Here is a 15,889-nt window from a genome sequence, read left to right on the forward strand (position 1 = left end):
GCTTTTGTCTGCGAGCTCGATCTCGTTTAGAAAACTTGATTTTGGTTCGAGCTTGATTTTGGCTCGAACTAGTGATCTTGGTTCGAGCCCGATCATGGTTCGAGCCCTCGAATTGATTCCAGATCAATGTTGGTCGGTCTTCAGATTATCAGCACGATAGGTCTACCCTGCGTCATGGTTCGATTTTTGTTCGAGTTCGATTACGATGTCGATCTCGACACAGACCGGTCTCCCCGGGTTCGAGGTTAGTTCGTCCTCTCTTCGGGATCTTACTTCGATACATCACCCTTCGAACCATACCGGACATGCCAAGGCTGAAATCTATTTTGACCGTATACAGATAGTCCCCTCGTTTCTCAGAAAGAATGCGGAGAGAAATGATATGATTTTCAACAGCTCGATCGGATTATATCTTGTCGTTTCCATCGGGTTCGACTATGACGCATCTGGAAGCTGTCCCATCAGTTTAGTCTTTCAAGGCATTTAATGCATGCCAGGCGGTGGTCGACCACTACTGATACTGAACCGCCATCGTTTGAACCTATAAATAACTCTTATCTTTATCCTTTACCATTTTTACATCTTCTATCTTCCAAAATTTCCCAAGTTCTTCTTCGTACTCTCCAACTTACCAGTAAAGCTGTGATTTCTTTCCGAAAAATCCCTTCTTCAATTATACCAAACCTCTGTTACTTCCTTCTATTCCTTACTTTTGTATTCAAAAATGGCGAAAACATGGCAAACCATTCCTCAGAAAGAGAAGGCTTCATCTTCACAGTGTGTCGCCGATGAGGCACCGACAGAACCACGGCCTGAGGAGTGTGTTCCCGAGGCATGCGTCCTTACTTCAGATTTTAAGGTTGATAAAGGTTCATCGGTCCTTGGCCGGTGTGAGCCGGTATCGAGGTACATGTGTTCGATAACCGAGAAGCACCTCGATCTGTTAAAGAAGGATTGCAATTGAGGTGAAAAAGAAGTAATAATACCTACCCATGACGAAGATATCACTTCTTACGCGAAAGGGATTTTGAACGTATATACTTACCCTTTCATTTTGGGTCCCCTTGATTCCGTCATTATCGACTTCTGTCGACAATATCAGGTAACCCTAGGCCAGGTCCATCCTTCCTTATGGCGGATCGTTATCCTGATCCGATATTTTGTGAGCAAAATCGAGGGGATGCCGTTCACCCTCGATCATCTTATCCGGCTGTACCGTCCCTGACTTTTTCGAGGAGGGTTAATAAAACTCCAGCGTCGGGCTACCAAGTCTCTGTTCTCGAGTATTGACGAGAACAGAGACCGGGGTTGGATGGGCAGGTTCGTTCGAGTAAGGACTTCGGACTTGATCCCGACTGAGAAGATGCCCTTTCCTGAGGAGTGGAACATGAAACGTAAGTATGATCTTGTTGTTGCTTCTATTTTGTTCTTCCATTTATTCTCTTATCGACACTCATCCTCTTGTGATGCAGCGGTTCCCTGGATGCCCGGAGCGATTCCCGATCTCAAGAACTGCGTAAGGGTTCTTGTTTCGACCTCCACATACGCCGAGGGCTCGTGGCGTGATTTGTCAAAGGGTCGGTGGGAGGCCAAAAATTATGGTAAGCTCTTTTCTTGGACTCTGATGATCCGAACGAGGGTTTTTTTCAAAATATTTTTTATAAAGTTTCCCATATGCAAGTTTGGGTAAAGACGCGATCTTGAGGCCTCTGTCCAATGAGGAGGATGTTTCTACCTCTGTCCCAAAGCCGGTGAAGGAAAATAAAAAAAAAAGAGCCTCGGCTCCGGAATATCCAAATCCGAAGAAGAGGACGGCTTGTAAGCCGAACAAGAATGTCATTCTTTTGACTGTGGAATCTGTTTTGCATTTAAGGGATGGAGATGAAGAATAAGTAGAAGAGGACAATGAGTCCGCGCTGGCGGTCCGAACGAAGAGAGCCACCGATGCCTCATCGCCGGCTGGATCGATGATGTTCTATGAGGCTCCGCCTAGAACTGAAGATATACCGGAGAAAGATCCAGGTAGAGTCCCCGAACTATTGGATGTCGGAGACGCCCCTCATAGGAGTCAACCGACAGGGGTTACAATCGAAGAGCCCCTCGAACCCCTCCGAGCCGAGGGGAACGCTCCAAGCGAGTCATTTGGGGCAGCAACGATCGAGGATTCGCCTACCTTTCCCGCTTTTTACGCAGGGGTGATTCGTGAAGCTCAAGCTCTGGGAGCCCTCGATCTAGACAGGCCCCATGATGGAGAAGATCCGTTTCGTGACCTATTTACCGGTATCGAGGATGTTGTCGGTGCCAGTGAAGAATCAGATCTTTTTCACGGATTGCGGCAGGCTTTGAATCAGGTGAGCCTTTAAATTTTTTTTATTTTTTTTTGTCGGTACTGTCTTTATGTTCATTTTTCATTAACTTCGCTTCTTGTTTCTTTGTAGGCTGCGATAGTCCATCGAGAATAATGTTCTCATTCCCAGAATGAGTTGCATCGATACGCGACAGACCTACACCGTGCTACTGACGAGAGGAACTCCTTTAGACTTTCCTTAGGGCAGAGAGAGGAGGATATAAAAGACCTCCGAGCTGAGCTGGCCAAGTCTTATCGAGATCAGAGTGATTTGTCTGAGCAGGTAATGATGCTTTTGAAAGCCTATGGGCTTGATACCGGAACGATAGCTAACATTTCGGTCTCACAGCTGCAACAAAAAATCGAGATAATCGGGAAGCTTCGTGAGGAGGTCGATGTGATAAGGATAGAGTTCTTGCGGTGGAAAGAAGGTATGGACCGCTTTGCTGCAGAAAAAGAGACCGCTCGAGCCCAGTTATCGTCGTCCGAAACCCAGCTTCAGAAAATGAAGGAAAAAGGCCTGGTTCAGGCAGGAAGAATTGAGGAGCTTGAGGCTCGGTTGGCCTCTGTACTTGCCAAGGCCGAATCCGATGCTGAAAAGGCAAAGGCCGACGCGGATGCGCTCGTGGCCATCTATCGGGCTGACGCTAAAGCTGCCCAAGTCCAAGCAAGAGAGGCGGCCAAATCAGCCGATAGTCGAGCGCATTGGATTGCCGAACTTGCTAAGTGCCGATCCAGAAGGGAAACTCTCGAGGAGATTCATGCTCGCGGCTTCGATCTCGCGGAAGAGATAAAAAGGGCAAAAGAACTTGAAGCTGATGCTGAAGCTCTGGTTTCTGACGGTGATGACGACGACGATGGGAGCAAGAGCGGATCCGAAAATGGGGGGGGGGAACCTGATAAAGAAGAGACCGCTCCCGGTCGAGAAATTTAGTTCCTAGTTTTTACATTGTAATCACCCATGTAGATAAATTTGTGTATAAACATATCTCCCCTTTCGCTGATTTGCTTCTGTTTTTGTTTCCCGCCTTGCGAGGACTTTATTGGCCTTATGAATGTTTCCAAATTGTTTTAAACAGCTTAATCAAATTTGGACCTCATAGCCTCTGCAACCGAGCGAGCGTTTACTCAAACTTGGGGCAATGTAGCCCTTTAGGTTCATTAGTTGTTAATGATTCGATTTTGAAGAAATATGGCCCGTGGGCGTAATGAGCGAGTTTTTTCTCGGACTTGAAATTGTAGCCCATAGGCTTAGTGGTCGAGTGAGTGTTTGCTCGAACTCGAAATAGAAAATAGCCAGTAGGCTTGGTCGAGTGAATGGTTCAAAACTCGAAGTAATGTAGCCCATAGGCTTAATGGTTGAGTGAGTGTTTTGCTCGAACTCAAAATAAAAATAGCCCGTAGGCTTGATCGAGTGAATGATTCGAACTCTAAGTAATGTAGCTCGTAGGCTTAATGGTCGAGTGAGTATTTTTCTCGAACTCGAAATAAAAACAGCTCGTAGTCTTGGTCGAGTGAATGGTTCGAACTCGAAGTAATGTAGCCCGTAGGCTTAATGGTCGAGTGAGTATTTTGCTCGAACTCCAAATAAAAATAGCCCGTAGGCTTGGTCGAGTAAATGGTTCGAACTCGAAGTAATGTAGCCTGTAGGCTTAATGGTCGAGTGAGTGTTTTGCTCGAACTCGAAATAAAAATAGCCCGTAGGCTTGATCGAGTGAATGATTCGAACTCGAAGTAATGTAGCCCGTGGGCTTAATGATCGAGTGAGTATTTCAAACTCGAAGTAATGCAGCCCGTAGGCTTAATGGTCGATTTGTATCTCAATTCTGATTGCGCAATAAATCTCTAAATAGAGGAATTTTCATTGGATATAAGATGCCGATAAAAAAGAGAACTTTCTTCGCACGTTATTACACGCCTGGGTTTGGGCCAATCTATATGAGCATGGTTCGCTTTGACCATTTGGCTCTTTACAGTTTTTCCTATTGGGACCCTGTTGTTGTGAAATAACTTTCTTGCGGGACCTCGGATATTATTATAAATGCTGCACGATCAATGGTTGCCTCATTAAAAACCTTTCCAAAAAACCCATTTGGGATAAAACCGGTCTAAGGGAAAAAGAGTGCAACGCGTGCTTTCTGGCGAGAGATCCGTCCCTTGTTCAAACTTCTGCAGGGGTCAGTTTCGATATATAAATGAATAAGGAAAGGTTGTACCTTAACAGTAGTACCGCTTTAGATGTGATACATTCTAGCTGCTTGATAGCTGTTTGCCGTTTATAACGCCGATCCTGTATGACCCCTTTCCGATGTCTTCGAGTACCTGATATGGACCTTTCCAATTTGGTCCTAGCTTCCCTTCATTCGGATTTTGGGTATTGATGGTAATTTTTCTCAACACTAAGTCCCCAGGCTTGAAATGGCGGAGCTTGGTTCTTCGATTATAATATCTTTCGATTCGCTGCTTTTGGGAGGCCATTCGGATGAGAGCAGCTTCTCGCTTTTCGTCCGATAGTTCGAGGCTTTTATTCATAGCCTCGTTATTTGATTCTTCCATTGCGAATCAAAATCTGGCACTGGGTTCACCAACCTCGACTGGTATCAATGCTTCGGATCTATATACTAAGGAGAACGGGGTCGCCCTCGTACTGGATTTTGACGTTGTCCGATATTCCTAAAGGACTTCAGGCAGGATTTCTCTCCATCTCCCTTTAGCGTCGTTCAACCTCTTCTTTAAGTTTTGAATGACGGTTTTGTTTGTTGATTCGGCCTGCCCATTACCACTGGGGTGGTATGGCGTCGACAGTATCCTTCTTATCTTGTGGTCTTCGAGGAATCTTGTTACTTTGCCGCCAACGAATTGTTTTCTATTGTCACATACTATTTCGGCGGGTATCCCGAACCGGCATATAATATGATCCCAAATAAAGTCTATAACTTATTTCTCTCTTATTTTCTCGAACGCCTACGCTTCAACCTATTTAGAAAAATAGTCAGTCATAAACAAAATGAATTTGGCTTTACCTGGGGTCGATGGCAGAGGGCCGACGATATCTATTCCCCATTTCATGAACGGCCACGGGGATAGGACCGAGTGGAGTTGCTCTCCTGGCTGGTGGATCATCGGTGCAAACCTTTGACATTTGTCACATTTACGAACAAATTCCTTCGTATCTTTGCCCATATCGATCCAATAATACCCTGCTCTGATTATTTTTTAGACTAATGTGTCGGCTCTAGAGTGGTTCCCGCAAGTACCCTCATGCACTTCCCGTAGGACGTAATTGACATCCCCTGGACCCAAGCATACCGCCAACGGTCCATCGAACGTTCTTCGGTACAGCGTTCCGTCCGAAGCCAGAGTGAATCGAGCAGCTTTGGTCCGTAGGGTTCTGGAATCTTTAGGGTCCAATGGGAGTTTTTCGCTTTTCAAATATTCAATATACTTATTTCTCCAATCCCAGGTTAAGCTTGTAGAATTTATTTCGGCGTGACCTTCTTCGATTACTGATCTCGAAAGTTGAACAATATTCCCCGAGCCCGTATCATCTACCTTGACCGACGATCCCAAATTCGCCAGCGTGTCGGCCTTATTATTCTGTTCCCATGGTACATGCCGTAAAGTCCATTGTTTGAAATGGCGCAAAGTGATAAGCAGTTTATCTACATACCTCTGCATTCTACCTTCTCGAACTTCGAAGGTTTTGTTTACTTGACTCACCACCAGTAAGGAGTCGCAGTTGGCTTCAATGACTTCTCCTCCCAAGTTTCTAGCTAGCTCGAGACCTGCAATCATGGCTTCATACTCGGCCTCGTTGTTAGTCAACCTGATAGTTTTAATAGATTGCCTAATAATGCCACCCGTGGGTGGTTTTAAAACTATGCCCAGCCCGGACCCTTTTACGTTCGAAGCCCCGTCCGTAAAAAGGATCCATACCCCTGATGATGTACCTGATTTCAACAGTTTTTTTGACTTCGGGTACGAGGGCTGGTGTGAAATCGGCCACGAAGTCTAATAAAACTTGAGACTTGATGGCCGTGCGGGGTTGATATTCGATATCGTACCCACTGAGTTCGACGGCCCATTTGGCCAGTCGGCCTGATAACTCGGGTTTGTGCAAAATATTACGAAGCGGGTAAGTGGACAATACACATATGGGATGACATTAAAAGTGTGGCCTTAACTTCTATGAGGTGCTTATCAGTGCAAGCGCCAAATTTTCTAGGAGCGGATATCTAGTTTCCGCCTCTCCTAAGTTTCGACTCGTCTAATAAACGGGAAATTGCGTACCTTGCTCTTCTCGAACTAGGACACCGCTTACGGTGACTTCCGATACTGCCAAGTACAAACAAAGTTTCTCGTCTGTTTTTGGAGTGTGAAGCAGTGGTGCGCTTGATAGATATCTCTTTAGTTCTTCTAATGCTTGTTGGCACTCCGGGGTCCAAGAAAAATCATTCTTCTTTTTGAGTAGAGAGAAAAATTTATGACTTCGATCAGATGATCTTGAGATGAACCGGCTTAAGGCGGCGATCCGACCCGTTAGCCTTTGTACGGCCTTCACGCTGTCTACAACGACGATGTCTTCGATGGCCTTGATTTTATCGGGGTTAATCTCTATTCCCCGATGTGATAGCATGAAGCCGAGGAACTTGCCCGAACCGACCCCTACAGCACATTTCTCGGGGTTGAGCTTCATTTTGTATTTCCTCAAAATCTCGAACGTTTCCTGCAAATGAATTAAATGGTCCTCTACGCGCAGGGACTTGACTAACATGTCATCAATATAAACTTCCATTGATTTTCCTATTTGTTCTTCAAATATTTTATTCACTAGGCGTTGGTAAGTAGCCCCTGCATTTTTTAGCCCGAAGGGCATCACATTATAACAATACGTTCCATATTTTGTGACAAATGAGGTTTTTTCCTGGTCCTCTGGGTTCATCTGTATTTGATTATACCCGGAATAGGCATCGAGAAAAGTGAGGATCTCGCGGCCGGCCGTGGCATCGATCATGCGATCGATATTGGGCAATGGAAAGGAATCTTTGGGGCATGCTTTGTTCAAATCCTTATAGTCCACGCATATTCTAAGTTTGTCCCCTTTTTTAGGGACTACAACTACATTGGCTAACCATTCGGGATATTTCACCTCCCGAATGGACCCTACTTTGAGAAGTTTGGTTACCTCGTCCTTTATGAATGCGTTCTTTCTATCGGACTGGGGTCTTCTCTTTTGCTTCACCGGTCTGAACCTGGGGTCCAAACTTAGCTGATGCGTCGTTATGTCCGGCGGGATCCCTGTTATATCTAAATGGGACCAGGAAAAACAATCGATGTTATTGATAAGAAATTGAACGAGTTTCTTCCTGAGTTCAGGGATCAACCCCGTTCCCAAGTATACCTTTCGCTCGGGCCGGTGCTCGATTAATATGACTTGCTCTAGCTCATCGATCGTCGATTTTGTGGCGTCGGACTCATCGGGAATCACGAAAGATTAAGGGACCTTTTGGTCTCCATCCTCTTCGATTTTCTGGTTGTCTGGCTGGGTTGAAGCCGATGTCTGTGATTGCTATTTGGTGTCCCGTTCTCCTTCCGGGCCTGATCTTTTTATAGGCGAAAGTGAGGACACTGGTTTAGCTTCATCGACGGCGAACATTTCTTTCACGGCTGATTGTTCTCTGTACACCGTTTTGACACCTCCCGACGTCGGGAATTTGAGGGCCTGGTGTAGGGTCGAAGGCACAGCTCTCATGTCGTGGATCCATGGCCTTCCGAAAAGGGAGTTATATCTCATATCGCCTTCGATCACGTGAAACTTTGTTTCCTGGATGGTTCCAGCCTTCGATCACATGTGTTAATCGATCCAGGTAGCTCGGCCAACATCATCCGATTGAAGGTAGTGGAGCAGCTCGGCCTACAGGATCAGATCGTACCCGTAACTCTGGTCCTAAACGGGTTCAATATGGCATGCGAAACCACCAAAGGTGAGATAGTCCCCTTTGGCCGGAACCAGCATGTGCTTTTACGAATGAATCTGCTAACATGGCAAAAGAATCGATGGAATTCGGCGGTAAATTGTGGTACCAGATCATAGCTCCTTTCGAGAGGGTCTCCCCGAACTTTTTCAACAGCACGGATTCGATCTCATCGTCTTCCAAATCGTTGCCTTTTATGGCACATGTGTAAGAGGTGACATGTTCTTTAGGATCGATCGTACCGTTATATTTGGGAATTTCGGGCATACGAAATTTTTTGGGGATTGGCTTCGGTGCCGCACTCGACGGAAAAGGCTTTTATATGAATTTTTTTGAATCAAGCCCTTTTATCATTGGTGGAGCCCCCGGGATTTGGTCGACCCTAGCATTGTACGTTTCCACCCTCTTGTCGTTGGCTTCGACTCGTTTTGTGAGTTCTTCGAGCAATTTAGTAATTCCGGGAGTAGTCCCCGATTCTTGCTCGTTAGATTTCACTATGGCAGGCTCTGTTCTGGGGGTGAATTCTCGAAGTGGATTGGAAACCGGCCTGCTTTGTGCGCGAGTTTGGCTCTGTAGCTGAGCTATCGCTACTTGTTGGGCTTGCAACATCTCGAAGATCATGCGTAAGCTGGCCCCGATTTCCCTTGGGTTTTGGGTGTGTTGGGGTACGGATCGAGTACCGCCATGAATGCTTCTTTCCGGTTCTGAACGCTGATTCACTTCCAAAGCTATTTGTGAATTGACATCCAGTGGTATTTCGACTTGAATCTCGGGTACTTCGATTCGAGCCTCAGGTGGTGCCAAGTTGTTTGTTTCATCTTGAAGGCCGGCTTCGTAATCGATCGGTGAAGCCATTCGATCGGTGGCTATTCGTAGCTGACCCTGAATTGAAGATGTTTTCGGAAATAAGTGCGAGGCACAATGGCGTGTTCTTTTTTAGATTTGTATCAAATGACCACTGTTATCCTCGGCCCCACGGTGGGCGCTAAACTGTTTACCCGAAAAATAGATAGAGTTGAATTTGTACGCAGTTCCGAAGATATGTGGCACAACTTAATACAAAATACAAGGATAAATAAAATGTGAATGTAGATTGGAGAGAGTGTAATCTAGACAAGGCAATCAAGAACAGTGAACCTTAGGATTCAACAAATAGAATCAATCTAAGAAACTAGAATAGCCATTCTTTACTGTAGAAGAATATAATACTTTCATTACAATGTAAGTCTCAGAAAAATCTGTGCTACAAAAATGATAACCAAGCCCTTTTATAGTGGAGGGATTCGGCACCGAGCATAATAAAATAAAACATTCAGTGGGAGACCCATGATAAGTCAGTTTTTCCATAGTTTCTGCCAAGATTCCCTCTAGTGGGATTGCAACGACTTTTGTCTGCGAGCTCGATCTCGTTTAAAAAACTTGATTTTGGTTCGAGCTTGATTTCGGCTCGAACTAGTGATCTTGGTTCGAGCCCTCGAATTGATTCCAGATCAATGTTGGTCGGTCTTCGGATTATCAGCACGATAGGTCTACCCTACGTCATGGTTCGATTTTTGTTCGAGTTCGATTAGGATATCGATCTCGACACGGACCGGCCTTCCCGGGTTCGAGGTTAGTTCGTCCTCTCTTCGGGATCTTACTTCGATACATCACCCTTCGAACCATACCGGACATGTTAAGACTGAAATCTATTTCGACCGTATACAGTTTGTAAATCAGGTCCATCTTTTGAGGCCACCAATTAGCATTTGCTATGATATTTTGCAACAATAATAGGACTGGTCTATTCCTAAGAATTTTGCATGCTTAAAAATGGTAATATGGTATTACATTAATTGAATTTAATAGACTAGTAACACACACTTATCACTATTCGAATTGATGTTAATGCTATGGGAAAAACAATTTTTTCTCCAGTGTTCATCTAATGCTTACGGATATATCATTTCCATATTCTTTTCTTCTTGCTTATGTCGTCCTTCATGTTCATAAGGTTGATTTCTGTTGAGCTGAGTTTTCACGAACACAAAGATGTCTAGTGGATACACCTACTTATTTTTATAGTGGTCTTGTTTTATCACATATAAACAAACTCCCATCAGTTGGAGCTGCTTTTCCTCTTCCTCAATTCTTCTAGTAAGGAACCCAAGCTGTTGTCAGAGGATCCACCTTTCTCCACAGCCATTTTAGCCAAATTTCCTAAGGCAGCTGCGCGGCTTCTCATCTCATCAGCTTCCTGACCAACCATCAGTTTGGTGATTGCTCTCTGTATGTTTTCCCTGTTTATTGGGACTGTACTATCTGTTTTGTAAGACCAAGCTTGAGCGCCTACTGGAACTCCTATCTTTAAAATCTCCGTGGGCAGCTTTTCATTAAAAAATTGTTCTGCTGACAGTGGCCACGTGACCATTGGCACTCCAGCAGTTACTCCCTCCAGCAACGAGTTCCACCCGCAGTGAGTGACAAAACCTCCAATGGCTTCATGATCAAGGATTAACACCTGGGGCGCCCATCCTTTGATTATCAGTCCTCGTCCCTTCAGCTTTTCCTCAAATCTTTCTGGCATCCACGTTTGCTCTTCATTGGTTGTATCTTGCGTCACCGCCCAAATAAATTGCTGGTCTGATGCTTCAAGAGCCATTGCTATCTCAAGCAACTGAGCGGATGAAAAGACAGACATACTGCCGAAACATATATAAATGACTGATTTTGGTTCCTTGGTATTGAGCCAATCCAAACACTGATGCTCACAATAGGAGATGCCATGTCCTCTTTGGGCTTTATCTTCATTGTCTTTGTTGTAGAGGGAAACTGGACCGACGTGCCATGCTTTTCTCCCTTCCAATTCCCTGTGTGTTACATAATTTGGTTCCAGCTCATAAAAGCTGTTTACAATAGCTCCATAACTAGTCATTTCTGCTCTCATAATATTCCTAACAATTTCAGTTATTATGCTTTCTGTTTCATACTTTAAATGGTCCGGAAGTTGCTGCCTTGACATCTTTATTGTGTCAGGAAGGCCAGGGATGATGAACTCTTCTGTGTCAGATTCAATCTTTAAATGAGGTTTGTGTTCCATCAAACTATGTATAGCACAAAGAGGGAAAAAACCAGTGCCATTGAAAAATAGTCTTGGAATCCCCAGCTTGGCTGCAACATCAACAGCCCATGAAAATTGAGGGGCTGCTACTAGACAATCTGGATGATCTTCTTCTAGGAATTGTTCAAATGGTTGTTGAAACAGGGATAGGCTCATGATGAATTTCAGATACATCTCTGTACTAGTAGTAGAAGCTATGTTTTCACAGCCATCTGGCAATCCAGCTTCTTTGCAAGGGAACTCGGTCGTACGGATGCTAATATCACTGCCCAACTCTCTGTCTCTTTGGATCGCTTTGGAGAATTTAGACGCGTTGAGAGGAGTCGTGATAATGGTTGCCTTCGCCCCGCGCCTAGCAAATTGCCTGGCTATGTCTACTAGTGGTATCATGTGGCCAGGAGCCATCATTGGTAGAAAGAATATGTGAAGTTGATCAGTTCTTCTATCCATGGTAGCCAGGGATAGATGAGAAGAAAAAAAAAAAGCTTTATCAGCTGACGAGCTAAGAAAGAACAGTAGCTGAAATAAAATAGGAGGTGTTGTATATTTAACCTTCTTTGGTCATCATGTTTTTATAGACAAATGGTGATTTTTGATGCCTCTGATTTTGCTAATGTCTGGGACCAGTACTTGTGAAAGGTATGTAAGTTGCCACTGCTGACCTTTTGTACTTTGACAATTTTGATGCAAGAAAAGTAAATTAGACCTGTGGTTATATATCATATTATTATGTGGAGGATCTAGTCTTGAATTTGAATTGGCGAATTAATTCTGGACGGGTTTTAAGCATATCTATTGCTGACTTGTTGCAGATACATTGGTGGATCTTTCTTTCTTTCTTTCACCTTCTCTGCAAGTCTTTGAAGTCTTTTAAATATGCTGACTCATGCTACAAAGTTTTAGTATGACTTCCTTTCGTCCTGCCATTTCCTCTTACTTTCCTTTTCTATAAATTAATCTGGGAACAACTAAGCACGGCGTTAACAATACATGGAATTTTGCCAAGGTGGAGATTTGTTGAAATTGGCAAAAGTACCACATCGGTGGATGACAATTTTGAATGAGAATTTCACCCTATAAAAGGAGGCCTAATGTTTAGGATTTAAATACACCTCTCATTTGCCTTTTATCTTCTTAAGGCATTTGTATCTTCTCTCTTTAGTATTATTTCACTTGTAATTTTGGAGTGGAATAAAATATTGATTGTGTCCGAGGAAGTAGGCAAAATTGGCCGAACCTCGTAAATTCTGGTGTTCTTTTATTGTTGTCTTATTGTCTTGTTTATTATTTAGTGGTTGTCATAATTTTTGGTATAGTAGTTGTGACTCATTCACACTATATACATTTGGCTTCCGCAACAATTGGTATCAGAGCCAAGGTACTGTCTAAGTATGCTCTGTGGTTGCAGCATAGTCTGATCTTCCACATCAGAAAAGATCTATCTTGGTAACTGAGTCAAGGTTCTGTCTGAGTATGCTCTGTGGTTGCAGCTTAGTCTGATCTTCCACACCAGAAAGGAAATAATCTTGATTTGTGTCGTCAGCTACTAAATAATATTTGTGTCAAAATGGGAGACAGTAAACAAGAAGAATCTACATCAAGTGTCAATAATACGTCATCGTTGGCATCTTCGCTTATGACAAGAATTGTGTCAAATGCGAAATTTGCGGTAGAAATTTTTGACGGGTCAGGATATTTTGGGATGTGGCAAGGCGAGGTTCTAGATGTTCTTTTTCAACAAGGGCTAGATCTTGCCATTGAAGAAAAGAAGCCAGATGTTATTGGAGAAGAAGATTGGAAAATTATCAATCGTGTTGCTTGCGGTACCATTCGATCCTACCTTGCTAGAGAGCAGAAATATCCATACACAAAGGAAACTTCTGCAAGTAAATTATGGAAAGCACTGGAGGATAAATTTTTGAAGAAAAACAGTCAAAATAAATTGTACATGAAGAAGAGACTGTTTCGCTTCACCTATGTTCTTGGTACCACAATGAATGAACATATCACCAGTTTCAATAAGTTGGTCACAGATTTGCAAAACATGGATGCAACTTTTGATGATGGTGACTTGGCCTTGATGTTGTTGGGGTCACTTCCTAATGAGTACGAGCACCTTGAAACTACTCTACTCCATGGAAATGACGAAATTTCTCTCAGAGAAGTTTGTTCGGCTTTGTACAGCTATGAACAAAGAAAGGGAGAAAAACAGAAGGGCGGAGAAGGAGAAGCACTAATTGTGAGGGGTCGTCCTCAAAATCAAACGAGGACTAAGAAGGGAAGATCCAAGTCGAGATCTAGACCCAGCAAAGATGAATGTGCCTTTTGTCGAGAAAAGGGGCACTGGAAGAAAGACTGTCCGAAGTTGAAGAATAAGGCCAGACATAACAATGGAAAGGCCATTATGGATTCAAATGTAGCTGATTGTGATGATTCAGACTTCTCATTAGTTACAACAGAGTTATCAACATCATCAGACATATGGTTGATGGACTCGGCTTGTAGCTATCATATGTGTCCCAACAAGGACTGGTTCGTGAATTTTCAAGAAGGAGAATATGGAGTCATCCACACAGCGGATAACAGCCCTCTTACCTCATATGGCATTGGTTCAATAAGATTAAGGAGCCATGATGGAATGATCAGAACATTAACAGATGTTCGATATGTACCGGGTTTGAAGAAGAATCTCATCTCTGTGGGAGCCCTAGAATCAAAAGGGTTCAAAATCATTGCAGAAAATGGAGTGATGAGAATATGCTCCGGTGCACTAGTGGTAATGAAGGCCAATCGGAAGAACAATAACATGTACCGCTATCGTGGTAGTACAGTTATTGGGACAGCAGCAGTGACATCTAGTGATGACAAAGAGGCAGAAGCAACCAGGCTATGGCACATGCGCTTGGGACATGCTGGAGGGAAATCCTTGAAAGCTCTATCTAATCAAGGATTGTTAAAAGGCGTAAAGACTTGCAACTTGGAGTTTTGCGAGCATTGTGTCAAAGGAAAACAGACAAGGGTTAAATTTGGTACAGCGATCCATAATACTAAAGGCATTTTGGATTATGTACACTCTGATGTTTGGGGTCCTTCCAAAACACCTTCATTGGGTGGGAAGCACTATTTTTGTAACTTTTGTTGATGATTTTTCCCGAAGAGTGTGGGTGTATACAATGAAGAGGAAAGATGAAGTGTTGGGAATTTTTCTCAAATGGAAGACGATGGTGGAGAATCAAACAGGCAGGAGGATCAAGTGTATTCGCACAGACAATGGAGGTAAATACAAAAATGATCATTTCTATAAGGTCTGTGAAAATGATGGCATCGTCCGACACTTCACTGTCAGACATACACAACAACAGAATGGAGTGGTAGAACGTATGAACCGGACTTTACTGGAGAAGGTACGGTGTATGTTGTCCAATGCTGGCTTGGGCAAAGAATTTTGGGCTGAGGCAATTACATATGCATGCCACCTCATTAATCGTCTACCATCTGCTGCTATTGATGGCAAGACACCATTTGAAAAATGGTATGGAAAACCTGCTGTAGATTATGACTCTTTGCACGTGTTTGGCTCAATTGCATACTATCATGTGAAAGAGTCAAAATTGGATCCGAGAGCAAAGAAGGCTATATTTATGGGGATTACTTCTGGAGTCAAAGGATACCGCTTATGGTGTCCAGAGACAAGGAATATTATATTCAGCAGAGATGTTACCTTTGATGAATCTGCCATAACAGATAAGGTGACAGTTGAAGATGTCAAACAAACTGGTGGTGCATCAAAGCAGGTGGAGTTTGAGGGAAAATTTATTTTTCCTACACAAGAAGCAGAGGAGGAAACTCATGAAGATTACCCTCTGGAAGAAGAGTCAGTAGAGAGGGATATTCCAACTCAGGAACCTCGACAACAACTTGAATCAATAGCAACCAACAGGCCAAAAAGGACAATAACGAAACCTGTTTGTCTCATAGAGACGGTTGCTTGTGCAACCTCAATTGTAGCTGATGGTGTTTCTACTACTTATAAAGATGCAATCCAAAGTTCAAAAGAAGATAAGTGGAGGATTGCCATGAATGAAGAAATGCAGTCCCTTCATCAGAATCATACATGAAAATTAGCCAATCTCCCGAAGGGAAAGAAAATAATTGGGTGCAAATAGGTATTTGCAAAGAAAGAAGGATTTCCTAACCAAGAAAATGTTCGCTACAAAGCAAGATTGGTGGCCAAAGGATATGCTCAGAAGGAGAAAATTGATTACAATGAAGTATTTTCTCCAGTTGTAAAACATTCCTCCATTAGAATTATGTTGGCTTTGGTAGCACAGTTGGATTTGGAACTAGTTCAGATGGATGTAAAAACTGCATTTTTACATGGAAACTTGGAGGAGGAAATCTACATGAATCAGCCAGAAGGATTCAAAGTTGCTGGAAAAGAAAATATGGTATGCAAACTTGAAAAAT

The 15,889-nt window shown here is 43.4% G+C and overlaps 1 protein-coding gene across 1 annotated transcript; it reads right to left on the minus strand.

The window, feature by feature from the left end:
• Nucleotides 1–10,028: 10,028 nt before the first annotated feature.
• On the minus strand, nt 10,029–11,983 carry LOC104097705 (scopoletin glucosyltransferase-like). The gene has a single exon (XM_009604318.4). The coding sequence runs from the start codon at nt 11,870–11,872 to the stop codon at nt 10,421–10,423; it is 1,452 nt and encodes a 483-aa protein (XP_009602613.1). The 5' UTR covers nt 11,873–11,983; the 3' UTR covers nt 10,029–10,420.
• Nucleotides 11,984–15,889: the final 3,906 nt, after the last annotated feature.

The sequence above is a fragment of the Nicotiana tomentosiformis genome, chromosome 1 (assembly GCF_000390325.3).
Source record: "Nicotiana tomentosiformis chromosome 1, ASM39032v3, whole genome shotgun sequence".
Classification (NCBI taxonomy): domain Eukaryota; kingdom Viridiplantae; phylum Streptophyta; class Magnoliopsida; order Solanales; family Solanaceae; genus Nicotiana; species Nicotiana tomentosiformis.

What these genes read in the sequence shown, in the direction of transcription:
- LOC104097705 (XM_009604318.4), bottom strand. Translation starts at nt 11,872, where the DNA reads ATGGATAGAAGAACTGATCAACTTCACATATTCTTTCTACCAATGATG.